Source organism: Erinaceus europaeus, chromosome 4 (assembly GCF_950295315.1).
Source record: "Erinaceus europaeus chromosome 4, mEriEur2.1, whole genome shotgun sequence".
NCBI lineage: Eukaryota > Metazoa > Chordata > Mammalia > Eulipotyphla > Erinaceidae > Erinaceus > Erinaceus europaeus.
This window is the reverse complement of record NC_080165.1, coordinates 122,502,688-122,523,567: the sequence shown is the minus strand read 5'-3', so window position 1 is coordinate 122,523,567 and position 20,880 is coordinate 122,502,688. Positions and strand designations below refer to the sequence as shown.

Below are 20,880 nucleotides of genomic sequence, written 5' to 3'. Positions count from 1 at the left end.
TTCGGTACTCATGGAGTTTTCTCCAGTATTGGGTGCTCCCATGTGAAGCCAAGGGCTCCAATATAAGGCCTTTCACTTGATAAAGTGTCTGCTCTACTAAGTGAATTCTCTTAGCCCCTTAGTTTTTTTTTTCCCATTTTTAATTTCTACATTTTTACTAGTATAAAAAAAAACAACCTCTATTTGTGTGTGTGTGTGTGTGTGTGTGTGTGTGTGTGTGTGTGTGTGTGTGTGTGAGTGTGATAGAGAAGATAGTATAATGGCTCTGCAAAAAGATGTTAATGCCCGAGGAGACTCTAAATATACAGGCCTTACAATATCATGAGCCAGATCTGGGGGTAGAAAAAAAGACTCCACATTTTTATAAATGTTGTGGTTTTCACTATGCAACAAGTCAGTAGCATATTTCCACTACCCTACTTGTTCAGTAAGTATAAGATCTGTTTCTTGTGAGAACATTTGATCATGGTGTGTATGGGACTGCAGAGAAACATACTTCCAGCAACTTAGTTTTAAGAGTGTCATAGATCTTTGTTCATAGCAGCACAATTTGTAGTAGAGCAAACTTGGAAGAAACCTAGATGTCCAACAGCAGATGGGTGCCGGTTGTATATATAAACATCATGTGATATTGCTCAGCTACTAAGAATGATGACATTAACTTCTTCACCTCACTTTGAATGGAACTTGAAGGAGTCATGTTAAGTGAAATAAGCCAAAGAGAAAAGGATGAATGTGAGATGATCTTACATGTAGGCAGAACTGAAGCAACAAGAACAGAAAGGAAACACTAAATAAAACAGACTGGCTTTGTTGTAGCGCAACAATGCAAAGGACTCTAGGGAAGGAGGGGCCAGACAGGATAGGGGAAGAGGGCTCTGACGTGTCGGTGCACCATGATGAAAAAGAACCTAAATTGGGAGTGAGATTGTTTGTCAGAACCTTATCACGGGGAGGTAAGAAACATTACCCATGTAGTACCCAGGTACTTTTAATGATCACCTCCCCCCAAAATGATAAAAAAATAAATGACTCCCACCCCCCAAGACTTAAAAAGTAGTAAGAAATAAAAGAGTGTCCTGAAGACTTTAACGCAGGCCCCTGCTCTTTTAATCCCAATGCAGTTGACTCTGCAGCCTCAGCAGACCATTCTGCCCCTGGTGGATGAGGCACTGCAGCACACAACTACCAAAGGCATTGCTTTCCAACAACCAGAGATCATTGCACACATGGATCCCGTGAGACAAGATCTCCATTTGGAGCCTTTTTATTGGAAACTTCCAGAGCAATTTGAAGGAAAGAAGGTAAGATCAAAAGTATTGTTGTTAACTTGAGAAATAAGATTTTTTTGTAATCAGGCCACTTGACTATTTGCCTTAATTCATCACTCTTCCTGTTATTTTACCAGTTGATGGCCTATGGTGGCAAACTCAAGTATGCCATCTATTTCGAGGCTCGGGATGAGATAGGTTTCTCTACATACAAACCTCAAGTTATCATAAGAGGTGGAACTCCTAGTCATGCTAGAATTATCACCAGACATATGGCTGCGCCTCTCATTGGACAGTTGACACGGCATGAAATTGAAATGACAGAGGTAAGATTGTTAGTGGTTTGGTACAAGGATGCCAGTGGTTTTTCACTGAGCTTATTAAAAAATATCTCTTCTTGTTAACAGAAAGAATGGAAATACTATGGAGACGACCCTCGAGTCAGTAGAACTGTGACCCGTGAAGACTTCATGGATATACTATATGATATTCATTATATTCTTATCAAAGCTACTTATGGAAATGGCATGAGACAAAGCAGGTAAACTGTAAGAAATATCCAAGTTGGGGGCCAGGTGGTGGCACAACTAGTACACATCGTCCTCGTCCCCATGCACAAGGGGTGAAGCTTCATGAATAGTAGAACAGTGCTGCAGATGTCTCTCTTTCTCTCTGCCTCTCTCTCTCTCTCTCTCACTCCCTTTCTTTTTTTTGTTAATATTTATTTATTTACTTATTCCCTTTTGTTACCCTTGTTGTTTTATTGTTGTCATTGTTGTTGGATAGGACAGAGAGAAATGGAAAGAGGAGGGGAAGACAGGAGGAGAGAAAGATAGACACCTGCAGAACTGCTTTACCACTTGTCAAGCGACTCCCCTGAAGGTGGGGAGCCAGGGGCTCGAATCAGGGTCCTTACACTGGTCCTTGCACTTTGCTTCACGTGTGCTTAATCCACTGCACTACCACCTCAACTCCCTCTCACTCCCCTTCTATCTCTCTCTGTTTCATCGCTTATCAAAAAGGAAAATGAAAAAATAAATATCTCTGGGAGTAGTGGAATTGCCATACAGGCATGAAGCCTCAGTGATAGCTACAGAGGCAGAGAAAGAGAAAGGAAGGAAGGAAGGAAGGAAGGAAGGAAGGAAGGAAGGAAGGAAGGAAGGGAGGGAGGGAGGGAGGGAGGGAGGGAGGAAGGGAGGAAGGAGAAGGGAAGGAAGAAAGGGGAAGGGGAGGGGAGGGAAGGGTAGGGAAAGGAAGAGAAGAGAAGGGAAGAGAAAGAAAGGAAAGGGAAGGAAAGGGAGGGAAGGGGGCTGGGTGGGGCTGCACATGTTAAAATGCACAAGGACGAGCCCCTGGTCCCCACCTGTAGGGTAAAGCTTCATGAGTGGTGAAGCAGGGCTGTATAACTTGCCTCTTTATGCAGTTACATATTTAAAGAGTGTCAGTAATGAAAGTGTAAGTATTATACATGTAATTTTAAATTCATATATTAAAATAATTTTAAATAATTTATTTATTAGTGAGAGGGATAAGAGGAGGAGAGAGAGAAAGAACCAGACATCACTCTGGTACATGTGTTGCCAGGGATTGAACTTGGGACCTCATAGCTTGACAGTTCAACACTTTATCCACTGTGCCACCTCCCGGACCACTTAAAAATATTTTTTCTTCATAAGCAATAGAAAGAGAAACCAGAGCATCATTCTGACATTTGTAATTCCAGTAATTAAACTCTGAGGGTCATGCATGCCAAGTTCTGTCCTCAATATGCTGAACTATCTCCCCCACCCAAGGGATTCAAATTTATATATATTTTTTTATCAATATTGAAAATATCTTGTCTCTCTTCCTCTCTGTCTCCCCCTTCCCCTTTGATTTATGGCTATCTCTATCCAATAAATAAATAAAATTTTGAAAAATCTCATGTTAAAACAAAGGATGGAAGGTAGGAAGGAAGGTATGAAAAAAGGAAGGAAGGAAAGGGAAGGAAGGAAGGAAGGAAGGAAGGAAGGGGAAGGAAGGAAGGAAAGGGAAGGAAGGAAGGAAGGAAAGGGAAGGAAGGAAGGAAGGAAGGAAGGAAGGAAGGAAGGAAGGAAGGAAGGAAGGGGAAGGAAGGAAAGGGAAGGAAGGAAGGAAGGAAGGAAGGAAGGAAGGAAGGAAGGAAAGGGAAGGAAGGGGAAGGAAGGAAGAAAGGAAGGAAAGAAGAGGGGTCCTGGTGGCAACACACCCAGTTAAATGCTCATAGTACTAATCACCAGGATGGTGCAAGGATGGGGTTCAAGGTAGAGTGTTTCACAAGCACTGGTTGCTATATTTTTATTCCACTTAATCTTAAATATAGCACAGGTTGCTATATTTTTATTCCCCTTAATCTTCCCTTCCACTCTCCTTAATATTCCCTTCCTCTCTCAATGTCTCTCTGTCCTATCCAATAAAATGGACTAAATGTCTGCCAGGAACAATGGATACGTAATGCCACACTGAACCACAGAAATAGTCCAGGAGGAAAAAAGAAAGAAAGAAAGATGATAGATAGATAGATAGATAGATAGATAGATAGATAGATAGATAGATAGGCAGGAAGGAGGGGGCAGGGGATAAAAGGGAGAGAAGGAAGAAAGATGGAAGCTAAGGTCTTTTTCTAGATTTTTAGGGCTATCATACAAGATAAAACATAAAAAAGCAACTTACTTGAGAATCTAGGCTAAAAAGCAAGATAAGGATGAATTCTGGGTCACCTGGTAGAAATTTCTGTCAACTTGTCTTCTCAGTCCCCCAAAAGATGAAGGGCCAACAGAAGCTTATTCACCATAGCAGCAGAAACAAAATATCTAGAAATAAATCTAATGAAAGAAGTTAAAGGCTTGTATATGAAAATTATGAGTTGCTCATATGGATAGTACACTGCTTTGCCATATACAGAACACAGTTTTGAGCCTGGCATTCACCATATTGGCAGATATTTTGATGCTATGTTTTATTTCTGCATGCTTAACTATTCTATCTGGGGGGAAAAAAACTCATGTAGGAGTGGGCAATCCCTAACAGGGAGATGCCTTGGTATCAGGGCTGTGGCACACCCCACAGAATACATGCACAAGAACCAGGGTTCAATCTCTGATCCCCACCAAAGTGGGAAGAGGAGAAGCTTCATGAGTTGTGAAACAGAGCTGCAGACATCTCTCTTTTTCTGATTCTTTCTCCTCCTCTGCCTCATGCACTATCAAAAGAAAAACTGAAAAAAAAAAAAAGTCACCAGGGGCAATGCAGTTGTCTTGTAGGCATTAAGCCCACACCTGGGGTGATAACATAATGATTATGCAAAAAGAATATTATGCCTGAGGCACCATAGGTCACAGGTTCAGTCCCTAGCACCATTATAAACCAGAGCTAAGCAATACTTTGGTAAAATGGCAATAATAAAATAAAGATTAAAAATGCTCTAAAAAAATAGTCTCATGAAAATTTAGTAGTTTATGAAAATAAATTTTAAAAAGTTACAAAGTCTTTATCACTGGCAAATCAGTGTACATAAAAGACCATATTTCAAATGTTCATATATTAAATTACTATATTAAGCATGTAGTAGAGTTTTTTACTTTGTTGTAGAAGATAAATATAGCCTTTCAATTTTAGTAGAAGTAGAGATTTGAGAGAAAGAAAAGTCAAGGACCAAAATTCACTTCCAAATCTGCATTCCTTTTCATATTTCTCACTCCTAACAGGATTATTTATTGTGAAGTATAAAAAAGCATGTACAAAACTACACTGAGATATATTGCTTATTATTTTAGAATATCAAATCTAAATTATACAGTAGAAGGCAAAATAGGTTTGCATGTCACAGAAGTGCCTTTGTGCATGTACAAATATATTACTTTTCAAATTGCTCTGGGCTGCAGTAAGGGATTTTGGGAGTACACAGAACATTTTGTTAGTGGAACAGATAGAAACAATGTTGTCATGCAGTTTTCATTGTATTTTCGTTGCCTGTCTTACTCTGATTCCACTTTACCACACTGTGAGGTTGTCTTCACTCCCATAAGTCTGTTTCTCCTATCACCTTACTTCAGTTACCTCATAACACAATATCCTTTGGCTTAAGAGATTAGGAAAGCTATCAGGGGATGGGATGGGATATGGAGTTCTGATGGTGGGAATTATGAGGAACTGTACCCCTCTAATTCTATGGTTTTGTCAGTGTTCCTTTTTATAAATAAAAAATAAATGAGCAAAAAAAAAGAGATCATTTTTAGGAAAAGATCATTTTTAGGAATTTATTTAGAATAAATAAAACAAAGGATAAGTACTTGGTTTTCTAAACAATTGGAATACACTTAAACAACTTCTCCTACATCCTGCCACTGAGTCACTAAGATATAACCTGTCTCTTTATGCAGCTACACATTTAAAGAGCCTCAGAAACAGAAATTGTGAGTATTATAATTATACATGTGAGTTGAAATTCAGATATTAAAAAGAATTTTTGTTCATGAGTGACAGAAAGAGACCAGAGCATCAGTCTGACATTTGCAGTTCCAGTAAATAAACTGAGGGTCATGCATGCAAGTTCTATCCTAAATATGCCGAACTATCTCCCCAAACCAAGGATTCAAATTTATATATATATTTTTTCAATGTTGAAAATATCCTTTTTCTTTGTTACTGACTTTTCTTACATTCATCTGAAAAACTTAAAAAACTTTGGATTTCATATTCATTCGAGCAACAGTCCAAGTTTGGCTAAACTCTGTATTCAGGCACAGTAATATCTTTCTAAACCCTTGAGGGGAAAACTGGTTTAGTATGGAAATACCTGATATTGGCATCTTTCAAGTTTCATTTTGGCTTTTAAGTACTCACCAGTCTAATTGTGCATGCATTGATAAGTTCTTCAGATTCTAAAATACTGTGTGATGTTAGGGAACGTGAATTCTCAACACGCATCCAATTGCTTTCTTACTTTCACAGACAATCCAAAGAATCCTATACATAGAGACACTATCCTGTATGATAGTCCAGTACTTTATCCACTGTGCCATCTCCCAGGCCACCTGAGCAACCTCCCTCCTTCCCTCTTCTCTGTCTCTCAGTCCCTTTTGTCTGTCCCCACATTCCTCAGTTTCTGTCTCTACCTCTCTCCAATTGCCTTTCTCCTTCCTTTCTTTCTCTCTTTCTGTCTCTCAAAGATACTTTTAGTCTCTGTAGGAGGGGAGTGGTTTGTTTGCACCTCAAAACTGCCGTGAATGTAGTAAGTAGGGGAGAGTGAAATCGGAATTTTTAACTGAACATGTGTTTTCTACAGGCTGGCTGATCTTCAGAGTGTGGATTGCAATATTAGTGAAGCTAGAATGTATATTTGTAATTCAGTGTCAATAAAACCTACCTATGCTTGTTATAAAGTTTATGGTTCAACTCCTTAAGCTATTGGAGGTGCCTTTTTTATTGAAGCAAAACTACTCAGTGTCTCATTAAAAAGTTTATTTGCAGAACGTTTTACGTTATCCGTTAGTCAATTGGGAAATAGTCTTGAGTTTATAGACTGTGAACATTTGAATGTATAATTTTAGTTAGTGAAAAATGTATCAATAGTTTCATTGTGAATGATAGTTTTTAATTGTAAGGATATTTCTACCAAATATAGCAAAAGTGTGTTATGTTACTTGGAGATTTATCTAATAAAGTTAGCTAGATACTTATCTGAATGCTGCTTTGTCCTCTGAAACATATCAATATTTTTAGAGTATATTCAATCACTATTTCCCAGGTGTTTTTGTAAAGTTCTTGAAAGGACATTGAGAGACTCAAGAGAAAGAAATTGGGGTCAGTTATAAATTAAAGGCAATTTCACTACTGACTATAGGGGATAGTCAGACAGGGAGAGTGACCTTGAGTTGTCTGTTTGAGAGAATATAAATGTCTAATTAATTGGCTGTGTTATACCTGAAATCACATTTTAAAAATGGGAGAGGAGAGAGAGCTTTATAAAGACTTCTCAACAGGCATCAGGCATCTAATTTACTAAACTGCTCATGCTGTATGTGAATATTTTGCTAATGTATAACCTTGCTTTGCAATAGCAAACGTGCAGGGATAACACAGAGAACATATGCCCTGGAATGTAGGTAGCTTCCAAACAATTAAACAATGTTGAGATCATTCATACACAGGGATCTGTCTTGGATTGAGTGTTTGCTAAGTGATCCTAATTTACTTGTATAATAATCTATGGATATGCTGTTGTTTTCAGGATTTCTGAAATTTCCATGGAGGTGGCTGAACAAGGACACAGAACAGCGGTGACTTCCCCAGCTCACTTGATAGAAAGATGCGATTGTCCCCCAGGTTATTCTGGCTTTTCCTGTGAGGTAAATTGGTTCCTAGTAACGTGCCTTAACCTAGCACCCTTAATCAACCCAGTAAAAATCCTCCCCTATCTACCTTTACTGCCACAAATTTTATTTCCTTTGATACTCTTACTCTATCTTATTTGTTCCTCCACTCATAGTGTGTCTTAGTATGAAGAGGATGACGTTAAGACTGGCAAGATCACTTACCTGCATAGTGAGCTTGCTTGGTCTTGCTTGCAACCCAAATCCAGTCCCTATCCCCACCACATTAGATGAAGCTTCTGTACTGTGGTATCATTCCCTCTCTGTGTCTTCTCTCTTTCTCTATATCTCTCTATCTGAAAATATTGACCAAGTTGTGGAGTCACAACAAGAAAAATAAGACGATACCTTATTCCCTAGAAATGGGAATAACAACTGAAAGGAAATTATTCAATTTAATGTATTATTAATTATTTAATTATTAAATGGAAAGCATTGTAAAAATATGAAAATCAAGAAATACGAATGTTTTCATGAGACCCTTTTTTAGTAGTTGATCTATTTTCTTGGCACTGCTACTGAAAAGCTGAAGACATTTAAGCTTCAGTGAGATCAGATTATATTGGACTTTGAAATTGTGTTTTAAAATAAAGCATAACCAAATTCATGCACTCCTGAACTGTTTTCTTCAACATGGTCTTCTCAGAACAACCTGTATTTGTTCTGGTTGTACTGGTTTCACACAGTCATCATATTTTTAAAGCAGCTTATTTATTCTCTGGAACATTATTTCTGCTATCTTCCAAATTGGTAATTTTTCTAGATCTTCATATTCTGGAAGGTGTTTTCATTTGTACAAAGAGAGTAGGAATATACAATATGGAGAAAAATGAAATGAATGAAAGACTAGCCTGGGCTTGATGCTTTGCTTATACCATTGAGGCTGTTCACAGATTATTAGACCTCTTTAACATTCAACTGGCAATTTTCACACCCTTGAGTAATTGTCACTATATTTGCCCTTTCCCTGCAAACCCCCTAGTTCTTCCCACAAAAAACAACTAAATGACATCAAGGACCTGAGACAGTTGTGAAATTTTCTCAGTGGATTGTTTGATGTCCACTGCACACCAGTTACATGCTTTCATATCCCTGCCACCTATAGCCTAACTGTCTTCTAATGACAAATTGAACTGTGAATTTAAGGCACGTTATCACAGTGACTGGTGGTCACCAGTGTTAGATGAAATCATTAGTATTACTATTAATAAATAAGAATCTTGCATTACTTTTTTTGTTTTGTTTATAAACAATTTTATGGATCTGCTTTATATACAAATTTAGTTTAATAATTATGGCACGTGATGGCACCAGCTCTAAACTGAGGTGTGACATAAAACTAATAAACATAAATCTCTTCAGTGGTAGTAAGGAATAATGCAAAAATCAGTGGAAATTCTGGCTCAGGTAACTACCACCTAATTCCACTACTTGAACAGATCAGGTGTTTCTCTCTCTCTCTCTCTCTCTCTCTTTTTTTTTTTTAACCATTGCACTGATCAGCTTTGGCTTACAGTGGTGCGGGGGATTGAACCTGGGACTTCAGAGCCTCAAGCATCTCAGGCATCTCAGGCATCTCAGGCATGAGAGTCTCTTTGCATAACCATTAGGTTATCTAGCCCAACCCCTCAGGTTTCTTTTTCCCATATCTAGAATTTCTTTATATAATCAAGAGGACTAATTCAGTGAAAATATGTGATAGCTCCATTATAAATTGAAGAACTATTCACTTTAGTTACTGTTGTATGGATCCTGTGTTGTTTTGATAAAACTTTTTTTTCTTTTTTTGCCTCCACGGTTATTGCTAGGGCTCTGTGTCTGCACCATGAATCCACTGCTCCTGAAGGCTATTCCCCCCCCCCCTTTGTTTGCCCTGGTTGTTTTATCATTGTTATAGTTATTACTATTGTTTTTACTGCTGTCATTGTTGTTGGATAGGACAGAGAGAAATGGAGAGAGGAGAGGAAGGAAGACAGAGAGGGGGAGAGAAAGATAGACACCTGCAGACCTGCTTCATCGCCTGTGAAGCGACTCCCCTGCAGGTGGGGAGCCAGGAGCTCAAACCAGGATCCTTAGGCCGGTCCTTGTGCTTTGCACCACGTGTGCTTAACCCGCTGCACTTCTACTGCCCGACTCCCTTGATAAAACTTTTATTTATTTATTTTCTGACAGAAGCAGAGCAACAGAAAGGGAAAGTGAAAGAGATCATAGTACCAAAACTTCCTTCAATGCAGTGGGGGCCAGGCTCAAATCTAGGCCATTCACATGGCAAAGCAGCAAGCTATCCAAGTGGCTTATATCTAACATATTCTAAACATGCTTCCTTTCCATCATTACATGAAAAAATAAATCAGCATCAATAATTAAAATGACAAAGGAATTCAAGAATTTTTTGTATTAGTTGATCATCTGCATTATGGTTTCACCTATGTCCCATAAATTTCACTTATGTCTCTATTTACAGGTAATAATTACAGTAATATTTCAGTGGAGAGATTACAGGGATAAGCATCTAACTCTCCTAATAAGGTACCTAAGGTGTTCTCCACAATCCACTACCTCTAATCTATTATACATTTTACTTATAATTCATCTTGATTCTGAATTGTAATTACCCAGGCATAAAATCTAATCATTAAGCAAGAACTAAGGATAGTTTTAAAATAATGCATTCTATTCCAGTAACGTGTGCTTTGGGTCATGAATATACAAAGAAATCCCTTTACAATATTATACAAATGTATAATATCCTATAGTCATTTGCATTTTCACATTGTTTATTTTCTGATTTTACCCAAAATGTGATTGCAGATAAACAAAATTGAGTGCCATTAAAAATGTAGTCAGTGGTGAACGCACTTAACTTTTTCCATAGGGTTATAACATTATAGACTGTCATTGAAAATGTCATACAAAAAGCCTACTTATTAGGAGTCATGGTTTGAAGGAGAGACCAGATTACCTCAGGAAGTCATTTACCATACTTTATATCAGCTTCTCTTTACACTGTTTCAGTTATAACTATCTCCTAAACTGACCGAAATTCTTGTTTAGTTGTATATAGAACTGGAAAATATGCATCACTGAATAGCCATTCCTCTACTATGTAAGATCATAGGAATAAAAAAAATTAAATGACCTCTACATCCTATTTTGATCAATTATCTCACCTCTTTCCTTAATGTTAGTGTGAGTTTTGGCTCACAGTTTATTTCCTAGTTACTACTTAGAGGAAATCACTTCAGGTTATTAAAAATGATTTGAAGTCCCCCTAAATAATTTATATTTATTATCAGTTCATAAAATTTTTAAAAAAGCAAACTTTCTCCATATATATTACTCAGGATACCTATTACCATTTCTATTGCTCTTAGAGGTGCAAAATATTTTTTCGTGTGTATAAAATATTGGGTATGGTTTATTATCAAACATAATTTTGTTTAACACAGTGTTTAACAGCCACTGATTATTTTAATTTTAGTCTATCCTTAATTACTAAACTTTTAAAAAGATCCGTAATAGGACTCCCAACTCCAGTTTATTGTTATCTATCACTATGCAAATATGATCTCAGTCTTTATAGCAACCCTATATGATATAAATAACGTATGCATTGAATGATAAGTATATGCTTCAATTTAATATATGCACACTAGCATCACTGAATATATTTTATCACCCCTATATTGTAGATGAGGAGATAGAGATCCAAACAAATTAAACAACCTGGTCATAATCACACAGTAGAAAACTACAAAAATCCAAGTTGAGCCAGATGACCATATTTCCTAAAACCTAGGTAAACTTTTCTTCTTTGTAAGTAAACTTTTAACTATTATGCTATATGACATTCTTAGTATCCATTTAAGGAAGATGAGATCTACACTGTTCACTGACCATATATAGTTATATATGGTCAGATGCAGGATAGTAATTAAACTCAGAGTTGCTTAACTGAAAATCTATGTTAAGAGACATTATAGGGAACTTTTATCAGCACCAGCACACATGTCTTTTTTTTTTAAATTATATTCTAAGAAGGAGAATCTTGTTGACTCAGATATCTTTATCTCATAGATCCTTCTATTTACTCTCCCATGTTTTTATGCAAATTTGATCCTAATAATTTTGTGACATAATATATTATGAAAATGCATCAAAGACGGAAGGAAGGCAGAGGAACATTGAACTGTGAATAATTTCAACACATTGGAAAAGTTAGAGTTAGTAAAAAAAAAAAAAAAAGGTGATAGGATCCAAGTGGTGACACACCCTGTAGAGAATACTAGTTACAGTGTGCAGGGAACTGGATTCAAGTCCTTGGCTGTCACCTGCAGGTTGGGAAGCTCCAAAAGTGATGAGACAGTACTGCAAGTCTCAGTGTCTGTCTGTCTGTCTGTCTCTCTCTCTCTTTATCTCTCTCTCCCTTTGAACTTCTCTCTGTATTTATTAAAAAATAAATGTATTTTTAAAAGAGAGATAATATTACTACTTTTTTAATTCCCTATTTTTTAAAAAGACTTCTTTTTGTGAGCGGGGTTATCACTGGGGCTTGTTGCAGCACTACAAATTCACTGCTCCTGGTTGCCATTTTTTTTTCCATTTTTTCCTATAGGACAGAGAGAAATTGAGAGAGAATCCTCGAGAGAGAGATACAGAGGAAGAAAGAAAAGGATAGACTTCCTTCGTTGGAGTCCCTCTGCAAGTGGGGAGTGGAGGCTCAAGCCCCAATCCTTGAGGAGGTCCTTGAGCTTAATACTATGTGCACTTAACCTGATGTGCCACTTCCCGGACCCTAAAAAGGGGCATTCTAAAGGACTTTAAAGGCGGCAATTAATTGGGCCAGCGAAATAGCTCATTTGAATAGCATGCTGCTTTACCATGTGTGACACCAGGTTCAAGTCTGGTTCCCGCCTCTCTCTCTCTCTCTCTTACCTTTTATTCAAAACTAAACATAAATATTCTTATGAATTTTTATCCTATCTGTAGAAAAGAAAATCATATAAATGAAAAGAATAAATTAGAAGAGACCAAGAAATGGATGAATTAAAAAGAAATAAATACTAAGGTCAGATGATGACATACCTGGTATAGTACACACATTACAGTATATAAGAGACCAGGTTCAAGTCATGATCCCTGTTAGAACAGTGCTGCAGGTATCTCTTTTCTCTCTTTCTCCCTTTTCCTCCTGTTTCTTTCTCTCTGTAGGTCAGATAAAAATGGAAAAAAAAAATGGCCACTAGGAATGGTGAAATCATAGTGCAGGCACCAAGTCCCAGAAATTAGGCTGGTGGCACCAAAAAGAACAAAGAAAGAAAAAAGAAAGAAAGAAAGAAAAGAAAAGAAGAGTTAAAAGAGAAAAGAAACAAAAAGAGAGATGAAGAAGGTCAAAATTACATGTTTTGGCATAAGTCTGCTCATTTGTTTTATACAATTGCTGGGTTTTATTTGATAAAAGTTGTGTATTATGAAGACAGTGTTTTCATCTAATAAATGGGAAAGTGTTTTAACACAGATGATTAGTTTGACATGTCTTTCCTGGAAAGCACCAAAAAAGCCATTCTATTGGGAGTTCAAGTTTGATCTCCAAGTGAGAAATTGTGTAGGATCTTCTATGCCTATCTTTTTTTTTTTTTTTTATCTCTATGCTTATCAGTCTTGACTGCACATAAAGTCATGTGAAGCACTTTAGCACATATGTTTCCATGCAAATAATTCTCAGCCCATCTGCTTAGTAGATATTCCTAGAAGTTTTAGGAGAGCCTTGATCTTATTCTCTACCAATTAAATTAGCATCTCTGGATATAGAAGCATAACTGTTTGAAGTAGATGAGGAGGCCAAGACTTCATGACACTAAAGAAGTTGCCTCAAATAAAGCCTGCACAACTGTATGCTCCAAACAAAACTAATTTATAAAAATTAAGACTTTCATATTAATTTGTTTCATAGTCCATAACAGTCTGTATTCTTCTTTAGAATAGACTTTGTCTGTACAACTACTCACCTTCATATTTCAGTCTATGACATTAAATTTCATGATTCTTTGTTTGAAAGTACTATTTTCTTTCTTTCATTTATTTTTTATTTTTGTCTTTCTTTTTTTTATATATATATAAAGGAAACACTGACAAAACCATAGGATAAGAGGGGTATAACTCCACACAGTTCCCACCACCAGAACTTTATATCCCATCCCCTCCTCTGATAGCTTTCCTATTCTTTATTTCTCTGGGAGTATTGACACAAGGTCATTGTGGGATGCAGAAGGTGGAAGGTATGGCTTCTATGATTGCTTCCCCATTGAACATGGGTGTTGAAAGTACAATTTTCTATGACTCACTATTATTTTTTTTTGAGATACAAAGTGGTGCTGGGAACCATCTCTCAGTTTGGTTAACCTTTGCACATATAATCATAGGTACATTGAATCAACATACAGGTAAAATAATAATTTGTCATTTATATAGAGAGATGAAATCCATATAAAAATCCAATTTTATCATACAGTAAGCTTGCTAGTGCATTAGACCATCCCATGTTATAAGACATTTTACATGTATCTTTCATTGTTTCTTAACGTATGGCTACATGCATATCTTTTTTTAAAAAATATTTATTTTATTTATTTATTTATTCCCTTTTGTTGCCCTTGTTGTTTTATTGTTGTAGTTATTGTTGTTGTTGTTGTTGTTGGATAGGACAGAGAGAAATGGAAGAGAGGAGGGGAAGACAGAGAGGAGAGAAAGACACCTGCAGACCTGCTTCACCGCCTGTGAAGTGACTCCCCTGCAGGTGGGGAGCCGGGGTTCAAACCCGGATCCGTATGCCGGTCCTTGTGCTTTGCGCCACCTGTGCTTAACCCGCTGCGCTACAGCCCGACTCCCCTACATGCATATCTTAATAGTTATTTACAGATCTGACTTGGTAATAATGCCTAGATGAAACTTGATTTTAAATAATATAAATATATTTTTAAAAATATATTGTAAGGCCCCCACAAGAAAAATGAAACTCAAAATATTTTTAATACAATTTCTGGTTTATTTTTATCAGTTTGCTCGACGTTGATAGATTAAATTTCATTAGAATGTGTTAAATTGATAGATTTTGTTAGAAGCAAAGACTCTAAGTACTTAATTAAACTATTTTGGAGTTATCCAAAAAAATATATAATAGTTCTGACTATTGATCTTTTTCTCTTTGTAAGGAATCTTTGTATATTCCACTCTGAAGGGCCTAATCCAGACCAAAATAATGTAGATGAATTAGGAAGTTTAAAATGCAATATCTTTAACTGCTTATTCAGTATTCTTTTATGTTTCTATTACACATGACAGGACAGAGAGAAATTGAAAGGGATACAGAGATAGAAAGAAAAACACCTGCTGACCTGCTTCACTGATGGGAAGTGACCCCTGCAGGTGGGGGAAGGTCAAACCCAGGTCTCTTCCAGGGTAATATATGCAGTTAACCTATGCACCACCACCTTGCCCCTGACAGTGATTAGTTTTCTTTCATGAATGGAAATAAAATATCCTGTGAAAAAATATCACAAGTAATCAAGGTCTCAAAAACAGTCCCTTTATAGTCTTCAAGTGGATCACACAAAAATTCAACTGCTACCTCTTACTCATAAATCAAAGGTCCGAAAATTACAACTTTGTATATAGCAAGAGGAATGTACTCAAAGCACAGGACTGTTCTAAGTCTCATCCTGGAGCTAGAGACTTCCTTCCAAAAAAACAGACATGTTTAAAATACATTTACATAATGAAACTGAATGAGAATAGAAACTCTGATTTTTGTCTGTCAGCATTGCTAGCAGTTTTCTGTTTACTCACATATTCATTGGAAAATGAAAATAAAAGATCAGAGACAGATAAATTTTAGTGTTGGTCTAATATTCCTGAGTCATGTAAACATCTTTATTACTTTGAATTTATTTATAGTCTTTAAATTATTTCAATATAAGTAATACATGTTTATTTTAATTTCTGCCCACTCTAACTGGACACTTGCTAGTTATCCATCAAGTAGAGGAGAAACAGAATTTAGATGGTCACGGATATTGAAATTCTCGTGGGTGGGTTAATAGAGCAGTTTTATTTTAAACACACACCTATTTCCCAGAAAGACTGTTTGGAGCTTTTTCAGGCCAAGAGTTGTATATGCAAATCATAGTTTCCCATTGCTAAAGTCTGACTACATGAATGTTTCCTCTACAGTCCAGGGATCAGGAAGAAATACACACTAGGAATCAAAATTGGTACGGATGGGTTTTGTAAAAATATTTATTCCCTATTGTTGCTCTTGTTGTTTTTATTGTTGTAGTTATTATTGTTGTGCTGTTGTTGAATAGGACAGAGAGAAACGGAGAGAGGAGGCAAAGACAGAGAGGGGGAGAGAAAGACAGAGACCTACAGACCTGCTTCACTGCTTGTGAAGCGACTCCCATGCAGATGGGGAGAGGGAGTCTCGAACCGGGATCTTTACCATGGTCCTTGCACTTTGCTGGGTACTGGAGTTTTTAAAGTAATGTCTATTGCACAGATGGGGGCAAAGAAGTCTTAAACACACACACACACACACTGCAGAACACAAATGTTGTCAAAGCAATCTTTCTAATTTGGTTTTACTAATTTGCTTCCTTTTCTTTCAGACATGCATGCCAGGCTTTTACCGACTGCGCTCTGAATCTGGTGGCCATACCCCTGGACCAACCCTGGGTACTTGTGTTCCTTGTCAGTGTAATGGACACAGCAGTCTGTGTGACCCTGAAACCTCCATATGCCAGGTATTCACATGAATCTTTCTTGAGCAGAATTCACGAATTCACGACACTGTACACATGCTCATCTCTGGTAACAGGTGGAACAACTGCTCTTGTCAAGAAGCAGAATAGTAACAGCCTCTTAGAAGAACAGCAAGAACCCAGACAGCAATATATTTTTTTAATCAAGAGCTTCCTTTCTGGTTACAAATAAAAATAAGCATTTTGGGAATCGGGCTGTAGCGCAGCGGGCTAAGCGCAGGTGGCGCAAAGCACAAGGACCGGCATAAGGATCCCGGTTCGAACCCCGGCTCCCCACCTGCAGGGGAGTCGCTTCACAGGTGGTGAAGCAGGTCTGCAGGTGTCTATTTTTCTCTCCTCCTCTCTGTCTTCCCCTCCTTTCTCCATTTCTCTCTGTCCTATCCAACAATGACAATAACAATAATAACTACAACAATAAAACAACAAGGGCAACAAAAGAGAATAAATAATTTAAATAAATATAAAAAAAGAAAAAAGAAAATAATCATTTTATAATACATATGAAAAGTTATTAAAAACTCATCAAAATTCAACATTAGAGAAATATTTAATATTTTCAATAATTAAAAATATATACATTTTTCTATAATAAGTTTTACTTGAAGGGCTGGGAAGTGACACACTCAGGAGACATACATATTATCCTGTGTGAGGGTACATATTCAAACCCTCATCTTCACCTGTAGGGGGGCAAGATTCAAAAATGCTAGTAGAATAGAGACACCTGTAGGTATCTCTTTCCTCACCTCTCCTCTCCTCTGCTCTCCTGTCCCCTCTCCTTCCCTCCTCTCCCCTTCTCTCCCCCCCCTCTTTCAGCCCTTCATCATCTATCAAACAAAAAGGGAAAAAAAGCAGCCCACCAGGAACAGTGGAGTAATCATGCAGTTACTGAGCCCTGGCATTTACTGAGGCCCCTGGGTTCCCACCTACATGGGGATCACTTCACAAGTTGTAAAGCAGGTCTGCAGGTGTCTATCTTTCTCTCCCGACCTCTCTGTCTCCCTCTCTTGATTTCTCTCTCTCCTGTCCAACAACAACAAAAACAAACAACAATAATGACAAAAAGGGCAACAATATGGGAAAAAAAGGCCTCCAGAAGCAGTGGATTTGTAGTGCAGGTGCAAGGACTGGCATAAGGATCCAGGTTCGAGCCCCTGGCTCCCCACCTGCAGGGGAGTAGCTTTACAGGCATTGAAGCAGGTCTGCAGTTGTCTATCTTTCTCTCCCCCTCTGTCTTCCTTTCCTCTCTCCATTTCTCTCCATCCTATCCAATAACAATGATACAAATCACAACAATATTAATAGTAACTACAACAACAATAAAACAACAAAGGCAACAAAAGGGGGAAATAAGCAAACTTAAAAAAAAAGAAAATATTTCCCTGAGAATGTTAGTTTCATATACAGATGTTTCTTCTGTATCTATCAAGAGTTATCAAATCTGGCAATAGTAGACGGAAAACATTCTAACATGCTGACTAAGCTGACCCTTTATTTTTGTTGTTGGAGTGTTACAACTTAAAACATTTATGTTTTCCAACTTTGGTCTCACAAAGTTCTCCAATGGATATGAACCAAAGTTACAGTATCTTTAGACATTTTGTTGACACCTTGTTAAGAAGAAACATAAAAGCCCAAATAATATAACACATTGTAGATATGTGTGATATCTGTTACCCAGATTAGATAGATTCCTGGAACAGTTTTTACAGATATTATTGCAGGGAGAAAGCAGTAGAAGCTCTTACAGTCAGTACAGCTATAACAGCATAGTATTTAGTTTCCTAAATGAAAAAATTTATTTCAAACAAATACTATATCATTTCATCTAAGCATCCATGAATTTTTGTATCAGGGAGAGTGGGATCTTGATACCAGTCCCCTTTTGGGAACAACTGTATTTGTATATCCATGTTCTTAAAAGCATCATTCACAGTAGCCAAAAGAAATAAACAACCCCTGTCCCTATAAACATATAAATAGAGAAACAGTACTATCTATAGCTTGCCTGGAAGAGTGCCTAATTTTCTATTGCATGACACAGGTCTGGAGGAAGTTTAAGTGCTAGAGTGCCTTTCTCTCTCACCTATTTCTCTTTTTCTTTTCTTTGTTATATTTATTTACATTTATTGGTTAGAGTCAGAAACTAATCAAGAGTCAATTAAGGAGGAGATAGAAGGGAAGAAAGAGACACTTGCAGCACTACTTTATGGGTCTTGAAGAATTTCCCCTACAGGTGGGACCAGGGGGCTTGAATTTGTAGTTTTGCATATGGTAATGTGTGTGCTTAACCAAGTGCAAACTACCCACTATCTCTCTCTGCCTAAAAAAATGCCATCACCAAGTGGGAAAGTCATGGAAATAGCAACAAATATATAAAAATTGCCCTTGAATAATATGTATATGTAACATATATACATATAATATATATTAGATATTACGCTGGGAAAGGAAGGGAATTTTGATGCCTAATGTAACATAAATGAACCTTATGCTGAGTAAATAAGTCACAGAAAGATAAATACTATTTGACTTTACTTAAATAAATGGTAATGTAATTTTAGTTTGGAGTAAAGGAAAGTTCTGGAGATGAAGGTTGGGGAGATAACATAATGGTTATGCAAAAGGGCTTTCATATTTGAGGCTCTGAAGTTCCAGGTTCAGTCCCCAGCATCATCATAAGCCAAAGCTGAGCAGTGCTCTGGTTAGGCTCTCTCTACCCTCTCTTCCTCTGTACCTTTCTCTCTTTATCTCTTTCATTAAGTAACTAAATAAAATATTTTTTAAATTCTGTATATGTATGGTGGTAGTGGTTACACAATATTATTAATGCACTTAATGCCAGGGAGCTGTACACTTGAAATGCTTAAGGTGTCTGATATCAAAAATCTATAAAGAATTTATACAGCTAATCAAAAGGGGGGAAAATCAATAAAAAGCCAAAAAACTAAATAGATAGTTTCATAAGGAAGAGATACACATGGATTACAGACATATGAAGAAACTTGTCCCTTCACTAATCTTTAGAGAAATGCAAGTTAAAATTACACAGAGGTTCCGAACATCTCACACCAGTGGGAATGGACCACATGAACAAAACAGGTGTTGGTGAGGTTGTAGAGAAAAAGGCTCTTTGCTACACTGCTGGTGGGGATGCAAACTGGTGCAGCCCCTTTGGAAGACTATATGGAGAGTCCTTAAATAAATAAAAATGGAATTACCTCAAGTCTAGTAGTAGCATTCTTAGGCATTTATGCAAATTCAAACACTAATTTGAAGGGCATATGCACTCTTATGTTCATAGCTGCATTATGATATACAACAGTGAAAGAGTGGAAGCAGGCAAAATGTCCACTAACAGATAACGGGCCAAAGAAGTTATGGGAGAGATACACTGTACAATCAAAAAAGACAATACTGTATCCTTTGGGACAAAATGAATGAAACTGGATGTGACTGTAACTAGTGAGATAAAAAGATGTAAGAAAACTACTGGATGATTTCACTCCTATGTGAAATCTAGAGAACTTGTCCACATGAGCTTGAAAAAAAAAAAAAGCAGCAAATAGTTTCTAAAACTGTGAGAACTATGGTGGTTATCTTTGGGAATTGGTAAGATATGAACATGGAAATCTGATGGTAGATGTGCTGTGGAACTATATCCTGTAATTTTCAAATCTTGTAACCCACTATTAATCACAAATAAAAAATGCATAGGATGATAAATTGCATAAATTTTTGCCACAACAGGAGCATGCTGATACCTAAAAGATAAAAATTACATCACTTATTCTCTGTCAACAATCTGTGTACATGTATGTGTGTGTTCACAAAAGAACAAACATTCATAGCCTCGGAGCTATATGACAAATTGCATTCCACCTCTCATTAAATTAAAAATAAACTTCAGCCTTTTCCTTTACAGAATTGTCAACACCATACTGCTGGTGACTTCTGTGAACGATGTTCTCTTGGATACTATGGAATTGTCAGGGGCTCACCAAATGATTGTCAGCAATGTGCTTGTCCTCTGACTTCTTCCAGCAACAAGTAAGTTTGAGAAATAATCTATTGCCCTATCAGTTATACCATCTGTGTAGCACATAAGCTTTCTTTTATTTGGCTAATTTTCCTTTGTAAACAACCTTGGTATAAGGATAATTTTTAAACAATATAAAAATATGAAAAAAGTGAGTACCTAAGCCTTAGAGCTAGCTAGCTAACTAAATAGGAAATATGCTTTGGTGTGTGTGTGTGTGTGTGTGTGTGTGTGTGTGTGTGTGTGTGTGTATTCTAAGTTTAGATCCCAATACCTTATGGGAGGTGCTAACATATGGAGGAAGCTCCAGTACTTTGGTCTATGTCTCTGTTTCTGTCTCTCTCTGTCTCTGTGTTTGTGTG

General features: G+C 37.1%; 1 protein-coding gene across 1 annotated transcript in view; it reads left to right on the top strand.

Moving 5' to 3' along the window:
- LAMA2 (laminin subunit alpha 2) overlaps nt 1-20,880 on the top strand; it is a 711,163-nt gene that overhangs the window by 473,725 nt on the left and 216,558 nt on the right. The window contains exons 25-30 of the mRNA XM_060190486.1: nt 1,125-1,304; nt 1,409-1,597; nt 1,679-1,812; nt 7,522-7,639; nt 16,327-16,461; nt 20,405-20,529. Of these exons, the coding sequence (XP_060046469.1) occupies nt 1,125-1,304; nt 1,409-1,597; nt 1,679-1,812; nt 7,522-7,639; nt 16,327-16,461; nt 20,405-20,529 (881 nt within the window). The remainder of the gene's footprint in view (nt 1-1,124; nt 1,305-1,408; nt 1,598-1,678; nt 1,813-7,521; nt 7,640-16,326; nt 16,462-20,404; nt 20,530-20,880) is intronic.